Source organism: Entamoeba dispar, genomic scaffold (assembly GCF_000209125.1).
Source record: "Entamoeba dispar SAW760 scf_1105229461579 genomic scaffold, whole genome shotgun sequence".
NCBI classification, from domain to species: Eukaryota; Evosea; order Mastigamoebida; family Endamoebidae; genus Entamoeba; species Entamoeba dispar.
In genome coordinates this window covers 245-13,182 of record NW_001854763.1, presented here as the reverse complement: position 1 = coordinate 13,182, position 12,938 = coordinate 245, and the positions used below count along the sequence as shown (strand labels likewise).

Sequence of the window (12,938 nt, the reverse complement as noted above, 5' to 3'; positions counted from 1 at the left end):
AAATTTTGTTAATGAGAATTTAGGAATTCGTTTACATGAATTAGAGACACTAATATCTAAATATATAAACAAATACATTGGAGGAATCATTGAATAGCTAAATAATCTTGATCAGATACTCTATAAAACAAAAAAATAAATAAAACGGAAGTCTTTTTGATAACGTTATGTACAAAGAATGAAATCATAGAAAAATAAAAAACCGAAATAAAATCGTTAAGACAATAAGTATTAAAAAGAGAAGAGAAAGAGAGAACAAGCGAAAAAAGAAAATAAATATTAATAAAAGACACAAGAAAATTGAAATCAAATACTCACAAATAATTTAAACATACTTGTTCATTATTTAATGATAGAAAATATTCTTGAAAATATTCAAACAGAAAATCAAATAAAAAAAGACTAATTAGAGGATTAATAAAAGAAAAAAAATAAAGAAAAATATATTTAGTTCAAGTTAAAAAACAAACAAAATTCTTAAAAGAATCAAGAAATAAATTATTATAACAATGTGATGAAAAGATAAAAAAAGTTATATCATATCTAAAGAAAGAAAAGTGATAGAAGATAAAATAATATAAAAAAAAACAGAAATGAAACAACTAAAAGAATAGACAAATAGAAGAGTAAGAAATATACTATTTGATTTAGATATTGATAACTGGAATAAAAATAATTCAGTAGTTGAACAAGGAATTATAGACTAACAATGTCTAAAAGTTATTGTTGAAGATTTAGAAGGAAATAAATTTGGAAGATATTTTAAAATTAATAAACTTGGTTATATAAATGATCAAAATACATGTGTATTTTCAAAGAATTATTAAGAAGATTGAATCTAATTAAAACATTATAGAAATAAAACTAAATTAATACTTAGTACTTATAATATTAATTATAAAATTATTTATTAATAAAATTCATTTAATTTTCTTATTTTTCTCAATAATTCAATAAAAATTACAAATACAACCTATGACTATAAAACATTAACCTATATGAATTTGAGGTGCCTCTTCATTTCTTCTTCTAATTTATTTTTTAAGTGTCTTATATTCTAGTAGAAAGATGAAACTCCAAAAAAATCTTCTATACCTCTGAAAAAGTTAAGAAAATTTAACAATGAATAACAAAAAATAAAAAGATGTTTTACAAAACTAACAAAATGATGGATATACCCTTTATCAAGGAAAGAAGAGATAAGCATTTCTAATAACGAGAAACTAACCAATAAACAATTAAATAAGTTTGATAAAACTCTTTAATGCGCTGTGGACATTATTATGAAAAAAAGCATGTTTACAAACCTTACTTCTGTTGATTAAATGCCATTGTTTTATTCATTTTTTTTAGAAACGGAACATATGTAATCAGAACAAAACCAAAACCCCAACCTGTAAAACTTATTTTAAACTATAGGTATTTTACTCCCAAAATGACACTCACATAAAACCTTAATATCTTTTTTTACTTTTCCAAGTTATTATTTTTTTTTAAAATAACACAACAAAAATAGTCTTCTTAGATAAAATATTTAAAGTAAAAATATAACTCTTTAAATTAAAAAAACTATTCATATTAAAAACAAATTAGCCTAAGTACAACTTTAATATTATGACCTATCATTTTCATAACAATCCTTTGAAATTGAAAAGTTGATAATAGCGAATGTAGATAATTTAGGAGTTAACCTAAGGATTATTTTTATCATATTCACCTTAAGAAAAAATTCCCTTAAAACTTATTTTTAGAACTCTCTTTTTTGTTTTTTAGAATATTTTTGAAATATTGATATTTATTAGAAATCAATTATGAATTACATATGATAAGGTTCTCATCATATTGAGAGGTGAGGGAATTAATTTCTTCAATACCCTTTTATTTCTATTGAAACATAGTTTTTTCAAATGTGCTCAAATTAAGTGGTTCATTATTTAAGTTATTACATCATTTTTATTTTGAAGTTAATAAGTATTAACACATTCATTGTTTATAATGTTATTTTTTGTTAAGTATACAAATAACACTATGACAATCATTTAACTCCTTTACCATCAACACTACTTAAAGAATCCATTTTCTTAATAGTACCTCATATATTTATCCCAAATCTATCACTGATAAATACACCTGAGTCCTAATAAATAATAACACTACAACCTTAATAAATAATCTTATATCAAATAAATAATACTCTATAATAATCAGCCATAATAAGTATTAATAAATAATACTAATTAGTATTGAATCAGGACTTTATCTCACCAAAAGCACATCATGACAAACGATAACTGGAGATTCAAATTTTGGATATAGGGTTCTATATAGTATCTCTGATGTGCCACATTCGAACCATAAAATAGTTATAAATTATAGTTAATTAATTAAAAAAGAATTTAAAAAGTAAATTCTAATAAAGTATTTTTAGCATAATAATTATAAACTTAAAAAAAGAAAAATAATAAGAATAATAATAGTTTATTTCAAATAGAAAATAAAAAAAAATAACTTTAGTATACTATTTTTTAACTTTTAGGAAAATACCAAAAAAAATCAATATTAAACATCATTAGAACAAATATATTTTCAACTAAGAACTAAAATCAATTAATTAAATGAGTAAAATAGTAGGTATTACTATTAACGACTCTAAAGTTTATTTCTCAGTAATAGAAGGCTCATATCCAACGTGTGAAAGAATTAGACCAGTAGATTTAGCTATATCTTTTCATGATGGAAAATTAAATTTTTTTTCTGATGCATTAAATGCCGTTTGTTAGTTCAAAAATAACTAAATAAATAAAAGTTCAAATAATTTAATAATAATATAGAAATCGTGTATTTCATCATTAATAGATATTAGATCCCTTAAAAATAAAATAGAACAAGATAATAATTGTCGTAAAATTGTTTCAGATGAGTATGAGATATGGGTTTTATTAATGAAACAAATGAATGAGCATATTAAAGATCAATTAAATTGTTCAGAAGAGTTACAGTATATTATTGCAATTCCAGAAAATTCACTTGAATCATTTAGAGATGTTATTTCTATTGCCTGTAAAGTAAATCAAATGAAATTACTTAGAATTATTACTGTAGATTGTTGTAGTATTTTAGGGTATACTACAACTGTAACAGAGTTTTATCCAAAAGCTGATGAATGTAATAATAAACTTATATTAGGTGTTAATTTAGATGATTTTCATACTTCTATAACGACGTATTTTGTTTCAAGAACAGTTGCTATTAAAATTAATGAGGTAAGTTGTAGTATCGGACAAAGAGATTTTCTTTCATTAGTAGCAAATATTCTTAATATTAATAACGATGAAGTTACATTAAATAGTGATATCGATAGTTGGAACTATAAATACAGAAAAGTTGCTGAACCAATTTATGATGTTATTAATAGATTTTCTGATTCTAATATTACACAGACATATTATAGTAATGATGATGGAGAATCTATTGAAGTTACTAAAGAACAATTAAAAGAGTCATTTAAAAATTTTATTAAAGTATTAGGTGATTTAGTTAAAGACTCAATAACAAAAACAAAACAAATCATTAAAGATATTAAATTTATAAATGTTATTGATGCGTCAAAAAATTGTGTTGTTCAATCTCAATTAGAAGATATGAAACAATTAGAAATTACTGGTTTATATTTATGTGGAGAACATAAAAATTCATTTATTAATAGAGAAATTGAACAAATAGTTGGTGTTAGTGGTGAACCTTCAGTTAACCAAAAAAAAATTAATGCACAAGGTTGTGGTTGGTATGTACGTAAAACAGAATGGAAAGGAATGACTGGTAAAGAATTACTATCATTTGAAGACTTTAATAAATGTGTTTCAATAGACACAGTGATTCAACCAAATCAACTTTATATTCAGAGCGTTCAAAACAATCAAAAAATTGAAGTAATTAATACTCCACAATTAGCATCTGATTTAATTAAACTTCCACCATTAGACCAAGGAGTATACAAAATTTTATTTAAAAAAGTAGAGTATGACTATGAAAGCACAAGGTCAGAAATAGACATATGTATTGGTGAATTTACTGTTCAAGATAAGAGTGATGTATTAAAACTAGGTATTCAAAAATTTATAAACAACTTTCAAGGAGTTGTTGGCTGTTTTTGTGCTGATGAATCTTCTGATTTTCTTCTAGAAAAAGGATGTGAGTGTTGTGAAAGGGATCCAAAAACATATGGACCCACTGGAAAAGAATTTGGTGTATCATTATTCTCTAGTTGTAGTGTTGGAGATGAAGATGTGGATTTGGTATGGAAAGAAATAGAAGAATGTAATGGCATTGAAGAAATAGAAAAATATTCTGAGATTACATCAACTAGTAAAAGTATTGATACTCAAAAATATTTAGGTGTTTTTGAAAAACAAAAAGCTCAACTGGAAAGAGTTGAAAAAGCGTCTGAAATTGCTTCAAAGATTAGAAACACTGAAATGAAAGATCTTATTCAAGTTGTTGGTGAAAAGTATAAAAGAGAAATTATAAGGGAAGTTAACAGGCTTATTCAAGCCAATAGAGACAACCCTGATGATCTTCAAAATAAATGGGCTGACATAGTTAGTCGTTATCAAAGTAAATGATTCCAATTTTTTTATTAAATTTTAAATTATTTCAAAATTAAAGTATTTTTAAATAATTTATTTAAAAAAATTTTATATAATGTTATTTATTATATTATTACTTTTATCTTCTTCATCAATTCATTTTAAATCTTTTTTGTTTCTTTTTAACTTGGTTTATTTAAAATATTTTTATTCATGTGTTTTTTGTAATTAAAATAATAATGATGTATAGCTACATCAGTTTATCCTTTTCTTTTCAATATCTCTTTTAAATTTTCTAAAATTTTCCTTTTTCTCCTAAATTCAATTGAATTTTAAAACTAAAACTCTGTTTTTAAATTTTTATTATTGTTTTTCCATAAATAATTTCAATATATTTTCTTTTAAACTTCTATTACCTCTTTTGTTTTCATTCAAATAAATAAACACATTTTATATTTACCGTCTGTGTTTAATAGAAACAAAGATACACCCCTTTTCTTTTTTTTTAGTTTGTGTTATATCATTGAAATGAAAACTATTGCTTATTGTTGATAAATGCTATGATAAGTATATCAAAGGCATTTAGTAAAGAATAGTAATATTATGAAAATGATATTTTGGATTGATGATTAGATTAGTGAATTGAAGAATATGTATATAGAAGAGTTAGGTTATGATTAGTGTTCTAGATAAACAAGACTAAGTAAAAGAGAATAATGAAGGTATGAAAAAGAAGTAAATGTAAAATAGATAACAATAGGGAAGTACAAATAAAGAATTTTTATCAAACGAGATTATAGTAAGGTATGATAAAATACAAATAATAGATTGGAGAAGAATAAATAAGATTAATGAAGTTATAAAAGTAATGTCAAATAATATTTATTGTAAAGAGATGAATTGTAAACAAATGATTAAATAAAGAATAATGAGTGAGAAGTTAATCTGATAGAGAAAAATTAACAGATATAGATTACAAAATGAATGAAATACATAATGAAGATAATGTCTCACAATATAAAATAAGAAAAGAAAATAACAAATAGTTTTGAAAGTCGAATTGATTACACAAGAAAGAAATAAATAAGAATAAATAAAGAAATAATAACAAAAAGGATAACAAAAAAGAAAAATGATTATTTAATTAACAAAAAGAAAGAAGAAAGACAAATAATAATTAATAATAAAGAAAGAAGTGAAGAAATAATAAAAAAAAATAAGAAAAAGACATAAAAGAAAAAAAAAGAATAAAGATATATTTGAAAAAGTTTTTTATGAAAAGATGAGAAAAGAATATATAAAAAAGAAGAAGGTGATAAAAGAATAAAAGGAGAAATAAAGAAAGAGATGAAGAAATATAAGAGTAAATAATCTAAAAGTTAAAAAAGAAACTTACAAAAATATAGATGACAAACAAAGAGATCAAACCACCAATAAAAGAAGAAATAGAAAAGGAAGGAAAAAAAAAAATAGCATGGAAAGAAGAAGAAGATACAAGATTAATACAAGCAGTAAAAGAATTTGGAACGGAGAATTGGATAGCAATACAAAGTACAGTAATGACAAGAAGTATAAAAGAATGTAAAAAACGATATTATAATTATCTTGATCCAACAATAGATGGAACAGGATTTACATTTGAAGATGATATAATTATTTTAAAAATGGTAAAAGAAATAGGAAAGAAATGGATTGAAATAAGTCAACATTTAGTAGGAAAAACACCACATCAAACACGACTTCATTATGAAATAGATTTAAAAGAATTTCATCAACATGATGATCATTCTGATGAAGATAATGATGGGAATGAAGATGAAGGGAAAAAACCATTAGATTCAATTACACAATTAATTCCTAATGCAATGGGAGAAGAATAAAAAGATAAATTATAAATAAATAAAAATAAATGTAATTCAATTAATAAAAAAAAAAATTAAATTTTTTAAATAAAGAAAAAAAAAAATTAATTTAATTTTTTTTTGTTACTTTAAAAATTTCATTTTGTTCATTATATTCAATGTATTTAAACACAACATCTTTTGTTGAAGGAATATCAAACATAGTAATGTGTTTTACTAATACATCTCTTCTTTCAATTTTTCTTCCATCAATTCCAAATCTTTCAATTCTATTATCAAAATGTCTTCTTGGTAAACAATGACCACAAATAATTGAAGCATTATCATTACTCCAAGTCCATTCAGTAGTACATTGAGAAGAAAATTTACAAACACGTTTAAAATGTTTTGTATCATAAATTTCAACATCACCAGGAAGATTACCAAAACCAGCAATAGCAAGAAATTGACTATTATAAGAAAAAGAAATTGTATTAAAGAAACAAGATTGAATAGAAAAAATTTGATTCATATTTGAAGTATCAAATAATATTAATTTAGAAGGTTGTGTTCCATATAAAATAGCTAAAAAATTACCAGTAGGATCAAAAGAAACATCTTGAACTTGAGTTTGAATAAGAGTTTGAGTAAAAACATTATTTATAGAAGTTTTAAATAATGATTTATCTAATTTACTTTCAATTAATTTACTATTAGAATTTTGTGAAATATATAAAGAATGTAACATACTAGTTCCATAATAATTATGTCCTGTTTCATCAAAATCAGTTGATGTTGTAGCTAATAAAATATGACCTTTTTTACACCAATTAAAAAGAACACTTGTTCCATTTAATACTGAAATTGTATTAATAAGTTTACATGGTTTTCCAATTTCTTTTCTATATAAATCAATTACTCCTGGAAATCTATTTCTTTCTGGAAAGAAAATACTAAAAACAAGTCCTGAATCATATGGACTAAATTCAATTGTTTTTCCTCCTAAAATTTCATCTCTATCAATACTTTTTGTATTAATTAAATTTTCTTTTGAAAATGTTTTACATATTTTATTTTCTTCATATTGATAATATGTTATTCCATTTCCTTCAATAATACAAATAATATTATTTTTAATTGTAGTTATTGGCCAACTTATTGGTGTACCATTAATTCTTCTACTAAATCCTATATTATATGTATTTTTTTTTAATTTAATTAAATAATACATTGATGGTTCTTTAATATATCCTTTTATATTAATTACTGGTGGCATTTGAAAAATATGTAAAAATTCATTTATAATACTAATATTTTGAATATATTCAATTTCTATTTCATATAATGTTTCAAATAAATAATTAATTACTTCTATTCCTTTTTCTTTTTGAATTAAAAGTAATTCAAGTGTTTCACATTTAAAACAATCTATTCCATCTTTATATTCTTTTATTTTTCCTTTATAATATATTTCAACACCTTTTTTCTTAACAATAAAATAAGGATTTGAAATATTAAGTGTATTAGTTAAATTATCTTGCATATTAAATATATAATTATTTGAAGTTTATAATAATGAACATAAAAGAAATAAATAATAATCAATAAAATAAAATAAAAAAGAAACCCTTTTCCAAAAAAAATAGAAAATAAAAAATAGGAAAAAATAAGAAATGAAGTATGGGAAATAAAAATAAAAAAATAAAAAAAAAAAAGAATAAAAAATAAAGAAATATAATGAAGAGATAATATTACTTTTCATAATAAAGTGGAACTATAAAATTCAAGAAATAATATAATACATGGAAGGATTCACTGAAGAAGAAATAATTATATTAAATGAAGCAGATATTCTTTCACTTAGTAATGAAGAAATTAAACAAGAAATTAAACAAATGGAAAGACAAGAAGGAGTTATTAGACATGAACATGAAAGAATTAGACAAGAACTTTCAGTTATTAATAAACAAAATAAAGAAAGTAAAGAAAAAATAGAAATGTTTGCAAAATTACCATTTTTAATATCAAATGTAGTTGAGATATTAGATATGCCAGAAGAAGAAAATGATGATGGATCAGGATTAGATAATAAAGGAAATATAGGAAAAAAAGGAGTTGTTATTAATACATCTATGAGATCAAATGTATTTCTTCCAGTATCAGGACTTGTTGATGTTAAAGAACTTAAACCAGGAGATCTTGTTGGAGTTAATAAAGATACATATTTAATATTAGAAAAATTACCACAACAATATGATGGAAGAGTTAAATCTATGGAAGTAATTGAAAGACCAACAGAAACATATAATGATATAGGAGGATTAGATAAAGAAATGAAAGAAATGATTGAAGCTATTGTTTTACCTATGACACAAAAAGAAAAATTTGAAAAAATTGGGATTCAAACACCAAAAGGAGTTCTTTTATATGGACCACCAGGAACAGGAAAAACATTAATGGCAAGAGCATGTGCAGCACAAACTAAAAGTACATTTTTAAAATTAGCAGCTTCACAACTTGTTTCATCAAGTATTGGAGATGGATCAAGAATTATTAGAGATATGTTTGCACTTGCTAAATCAAAAGCACCAGCAATTATTTTTATTGATGAAATAGATGCAATTGGTACAAAAAGAACAGAAAGTGAACATAGTGGAGATAGAGAAATTCAAAGAACAATGTTAGAATTATTAAATCAATTAGATGGATTTAGTAAAACAGATGATGTTAGAGTTATTGCAGCAACAAATAGAATTGATGTTTTAGATCCAGCATTATTAAGATCAGGAAGATTTGATAGAAAAATAGAATTCCCAACACCAAATGAAGAAGCAAGAATTCATATTTTACAAATTCATAGTAAAAAATTAAAATGTAGTGATGATATTAATTTTGAAGAACTTGCACGTTCTACACAAGATTTTAATGGAGCACAATTAAAAGCAGTTTGTGTTGAAGCAGGAATGATTGCATTAAGAAGAGAAGCATTAGAAATTAAACATGAAGATTTCCAACAAGGAATATTAGAAGTTCAAAGCAAGAAAAAGAAAAGTTTAACATATTTTGCTTAAAAGAAAAAAGAGAAAATAAATTGATAAAAATTTTATTTAAAATTAAAATAATTTTTAATAAAAAAGAAAAAAAAAAATAAAAGAACTATTAAAAATAAAATATAAAATAATAATAATAATAATAAAAAAATGAATAATATTCAATTAGAAGAATGGTATAATAATATCTTTGAAACACCAAGAAAAAAAATTAAAATTAATGGAGGAATTATTGAATATGAACAAAAATTAAATCAAATTAATCAATTTTCAGGAGGAATACTTGAATATATAGAAATGAATAGTAAAGAAAAAGAAGGATATTATGAAGTTAATGGAAATGAAGAAAAAAAAGAAGCAATAGAAAGTTATATTGAATTTCTTGAATATTTTTATTATCAAAGAGAAGATAATAATTGGTTTCATCCAAATAAAATAATTAAAAAAGAAGAAGGATTAATATATAAAGAATGTGCAAAAAAATTAGGAAATATTCTTTGTTGTGGAGGAGATTTAAGTGATGGATTAAAATATTTTGGAATGTATGATGAATGTGGAAGAATTTTAGGAGAATTATTTACAATTATGGGAGAATCAATTTGTAATTCATTTAAAAAAGATAAAGAAAGAAAATGGAAAGATTTTATTACTATAGGAATGAAATGGGCATTAGTTTGTAGACCAAAAGAAATTTTAAATAATTATATGATGGTTAAAAATATTATTGATTTTTATAATTTAGAAAATATATTAATTACAAATTAATTTATTTTATTTAAATTATTTTCTTCTTTTTATTTTAAAATGAAAAGACAAATTTATTTAATAATATTTAATCTTTTAATAAGAAATTAAAAAAAAAAAATTTTTAATAGAAAAGAAAGAAGAATAAAAAAAAATATGAATCAATATTTTATTATTTTTTTCTTGATTATATTAATTATTAATGGTTCTTATTGTGATTTAAAAAAAGAAGATGGATTTTATTGTGATAGAAATAATTTAATTAAATGTAATAATGGAGATCAAATTTATTCTATTACTTGTCCTTTAGGTTGTAATCAAACTACTCCTTTTAAAACAACATGTTCAGGAACATCTTCATGTTTTTATGGATATCCAGGTAGTTTTTGTGAATTAAAAGAAAATAATGATGGAACATATATTAATGGAATAACTATATGTCATAGAAATGGATTACAACATTATTATTCATGTATTCATAAATGTGAACAATTAACTGATTCATTTGCTAAATGTATTCCTGATGATAAATGTTCTCAAATAACAACTACTTCAAAAACATTTGGTTATTGTCCATCACCTCATTATTCAATTTATTCAAATACAAAATATGAAATGGCATTAAATGATGCATTAGCAAGAGAACTTCATCAAGAATTATTATTAAAATCACCATATTGTCCATTTATGGCATATTTAACATCATGTAGTATTGTATATCCTGAATGTACATCAAATACAATTATATTTAATAATGATAATAATCAATGTATAATAAATTGTAATAATTATTTATTATGTTCAAAAGCATCAGGAATTTCAGTATCATTAGATTGTACATTATTATGTTCAACAAATACAATAAATAATATTATTAATATTATTTTATTAATTATTTTATTATTCTAAATAAATAAATAAAAAATTAAGAAAAAAAATTAAATAATGAAGTGAAATTATTTATTTTATGTTTTTTTTTTTTTTTTTTTTGATTTAAAATAAATAATATTTAAAATTTTTAATATTATTTGTATTTTTTTTTATTTTTGTACGTAAGTAAAATCTGTAAAAAATCTATTATCAGCAACAACTTCAACTCCTGTAAAAAATCAACTTCTTCTTGTGTAATTTCATCATCAAAATTTGATGTATCAGTTTGTGATTGAATTTTTGGAATATACGGTGGTGTTAATTTTTCTTATATAAATCATCAAAATTAAATCCATTAAACCATGGATGAGTTTTAATTTGATCAGGATCAGTTAATCTTTTAGATGGTTCTTTAATTAATAAATTATTAATAAAATTCATACATTCTTCAGTAATTGGTTTTGTTGTTGGATATTTTGGTTCTTCTTGTAAAATATTTTCATATAATTCTTCCATTGTTTCTGCTAAAAATGGTGATTGTGTAAATAACATTTCATATATTAAAATACCTAATCCCCACCAATCAATATATTCATTATAATCTAATCCTTTAACAACTTCTGGTGCAAGATATTCTGGTGTTCCACAAAATGTATTTGTAGTACTTTTTTTTGTACTTTTTGCTAATCCAAAATCTGTCATTCTTAAATATCCATCTTTTTCAAAAAGAATATTTTCTGGTTTAATATCTCGATAAATAATTCCTGTACTATGCATATGTTCTAATGCTAATATTATTTGTGCCGCATAAAATTTTACATCAACTTCTGGTAATCCTGTTGAATGTTTTTGTAAATAACTAAATAATTCTCCTCCTGCACAATAATCTAAAATAAATACAAGATGTGTTGGTGTTTGAAATGAATAATGCATATTAACAAGAAATGGATTATTAATTTGTGATAATACTACTTTTTCTGATAATATATGTTCTACTTCATTACTATCAATTATTTGTGCTTTTTCAACTGTTTTCATTGCATATATTTTTTCGTCTTTTTTATATTTAACTAACATAACTTTTCCAAATGCTCCTTTTCCTAATAATCTTATAATTTCAAATTCTTCCATATTTATTTTATTTTCTTCTTTTATTTCTTCTTTATTTTTCTCTTTTTTATCTCCAATTATTTCACTTATTGCTTCTACCCATGAATCTCTATCACTTTCTTCATTAACACTAATATGATATGTTCTTGATGGTGTAATAATTCTTATTATATTTTTTCTTTTTTTATATTGTTCTACTGCTAATACATGTGTAATTTTATTTATTTCAATATCTCCCATTTTTTTTGTCATCCCTTCATCTTTAAAATATTCAATTTTCTCTTTACTTAATTTAAACATCCTTTTTTTCCATGTTTTCCAACTTCCTCCTTCTTTTATTCCCCATCCTGTTTTAATTGACATATTATTATTTATTTCTTAGTTGAGTTCTTTTTTTTTCTTCTTGTTCTTTTTCATTTATCAAAACCTATTTTTATTTTTAGTCTTCATCTCTCTATTCCTTTCTAAGTTCTTCTCTATTTATATCTTTCTTATTTTTTTATCACTCTTCTTTTCTTTATTTTTCTTGTTCACTTCTTTCTTTACTATTTCGATTTCTTACTTATCACCACCTCCATTCATATTATCCCTTTCATTAAATTAAACTACATCAATAAAATCAATTTCTATCTTTGAAATTAATTATTGACAATGTATTATTGAGATACATTTTCTATCTTGACAATTTTTATTGAAATGTAATGACTTCTTGTGAAATGAATATTTAACTCAGTAGA

At 22.5% G+C, this 12,938-nt stretch overlaps 7 protein-coding genes across 7 annotated transcripts, besides 33 other annotated features; 5 read left to right on the top strand and 2 right to left on the bottom strand.

Annotated features, from left to right (window-relative positions):
• Positions 1–416: 416 nt before the first annotated feature.
• Positions 417–588: a microsatellite.
• Position 589: 1 nt separating this feature from the next.
• Positions 590–815: a repeat region.
• Positions 816–839: 24 nt separating this feature from the next.
• Positions 840–963: a sequence feature (AT_rich).
• A 517-nt stretch (positions 964–1,480) lies between these two features.
• Positions 1,481–1,502: a sequence feature (AT_rich).
• A 23-nt stretch (positions 1,503–1,525) lies between these two features.
• Positions 1,526–1,585: a sequence feature (AT_rich).
• A 215-nt stretch (positions 1,586–1,800) lies between these two features.
• Positions 1,801–2,225: a repeat region.
• Positions 2,140–2,354: a repeat region.
• Positions 2,355–2,508: a sequence feature (AT_rich).
• A 107-nt stretch (positions 2,509–2,615) lies between these two features.
• On the top strand, positions 2,616–4,622 carry EDI_316950 (uncharacterized protein; the record flags this gene model as incomplete). Its single annotated transcript, XM_001738640.1, has 2 exons — positions 2,616–2,771; positions 2,832–4,622. The coding sequence occupies 2 exons, from the start codon at positions 2,616–2,618 to the stop codon at positions 4,620–4,622; spliced, it is 1,947 nt and encodes a 648-aa protein (XP_001738692.1).
• Positions 2,784–2,830: a sequence feature (AT_rich).
• A 6-nt stretch (positions 4,623–4,628) lies between the features above and the next one.
• Positions 4,629–4,798: a microsatellite.
• A 137-nt stretch (positions 4,799–4,935) lies between these two features.
• Positions 4,936–4,992: a sequence feature (AT_rich).
• Positions 4,993–5,600: 608 nt separating this feature from the next.
• Positions 5,601–5,718: a microsatellite.
• A 17-nt stretch (positions 5,719–5,735) lies between these two features.
• Positions 5,736–5,838: a microsatellite.
• Positions 5,839–5,862: 24 nt separating this feature from the next.
• Positions 5,863–6,054: a microsatellite.
• On the top strand, positions 5,993–6,466 carry EDI_316940 (trichome differentiation protein GL1, putative; the record flags this gene model as incomplete). Its single annotated transcript, XM_001738639.1, has 1 exon — positions 5,993–6,466. One exon carries the CDS (start codon positions 5,993–5,995, stop codon positions 6,464–6,466), a length of 474 nt encoding a protein of 157 aa, XP_001738691.1.
• Positions 6,462–6,557: a microsatellite.
• Positions 6,558–7,970, bottom strand: EDI_316930 (uncharacterized protein; the record flags this gene model as incomplete). Its single annotated transcript, XM_001738638.1, has 1 exon — positions 6,558–7,970. The coding sequence occupies one exon, from the start codon at positions 7,968–7,970 to the stop codon at positions 6,558–6,560; it is 1,413 nt and encodes a 470-aa protein (XP_001738690.1).
• Positions 7,539–7,566: a sequence feature (AT_rich).
• Positions 7,617–7,655: a sequence feature (AT_rich).
• Positions 7,707–7,795: a sequence feature (AT_rich).
• Positions 7,969–8,049: a sequence feature (AT_rich).
• Positions 8,050–8,062: 13 nt separating this feature from the next.
• Positions 8,063–8,160: a microsatellite.
• A 69-nt stretch (positions 8,161–8,229) lies between these two features.
• EDI_316920 (26S protease regulatory subunit 6A, putative) lies at positions 8,230–9,498 on the top strand (the record flags this gene model as incomplete). Its single annotated transcript, XM_001738637.1, has 1 exon — positions 8,230–9,498. One exon carries the CDS (start codon positions 8,230–8,232, stop codon positions 9,496–9,498), a length of 1,269 nt encoding a protein of 422 aa, XP_001738689.1.
• Positions 9,499–9,510: 12 nt separating this feature from the next.
• Positions 9,511–9,558: a sequence feature (AT_rich).
• Positions 9,559–9,626: a microsatellite.
• A 1-nt stretch (position 9,627) lies between these two features.
• Positions 9,628–10,242, top strand: EDI_316910 (uncharacterized protein; the record flags this gene model as incomplete). Its single annotated transcript, XM_001738636.1, has 1 exon — positions 9,628–10,242. One exon carries the CDS (start codon positions 9,628–9,630, stop codon positions 10,240–10,242), a length of 615 nt encoding a protein of 204 aa, XP_001738688.1.
• Positions 10,166–10,425: a sequence feature (AT_rich).
• EDI_316900 (uncharacterized protein) lies at positions 10,378–11,130 on the top strand (the record flags this gene model as incomplete). Its single annotated transcript, XM_001738635.1, has 1 exon — positions 10,378–11,130. The coding sequence occupies one exon, from the start codon at positions 10,378–10,380 to the stop codon at positions 11,128–11,130; it is 753 nt and encodes a 250-aa protein (XP_001738687.1).
• Positions 10,962–11,020: a sequence feature (AT_rich).
• Positions 11,082–11,126: a sequence feature (AT_rich).
• Positions 11,128–11,167: a microsatellite.
• Positions 11,168–11,191: 24 nt separating this feature from the next.
• Positions 11,192–11,211: a microsatellite.
• A 1-nt stretch (position 11,212) lies between these two features.
• Positions 11,213–11,269: a sequence feature (AT_rich).
• Positions 11,270–11,409: 140 nt separating this feature from the next.
• EDI_316890 (uncharacterized protein) lies at positions 11,410–12,564 on the bottom strand (the record flags this gene model as incomplete). Its single annotated transcript, XM_001738634.1, has 1 exon — positions 11,410–12,564. The coding sequence occupies one exon, from the start codon at positions 12,562–12,564 to the stop codon at positions 11,410–11,412; it is 1,155 nt and encodes a 384-aa protein (XP_001738686.1).
• Positions 11,503–11,529: a sequence feature (AT_rich).
• Positions 12,224–12,270: a microsatellite.
• Positions 12,224–12,289: a microsatellite.
• Positions 12,357–12,392: a sequence feature (AT_rich).
• Positions 12,565–12,588: 24 nt separating the features above from the next.
• Positions 12,589–12,768: a microsatellite.
• Between the last annotated feature and the right edge of the window lie 170 nt (positions 12,769–12,938).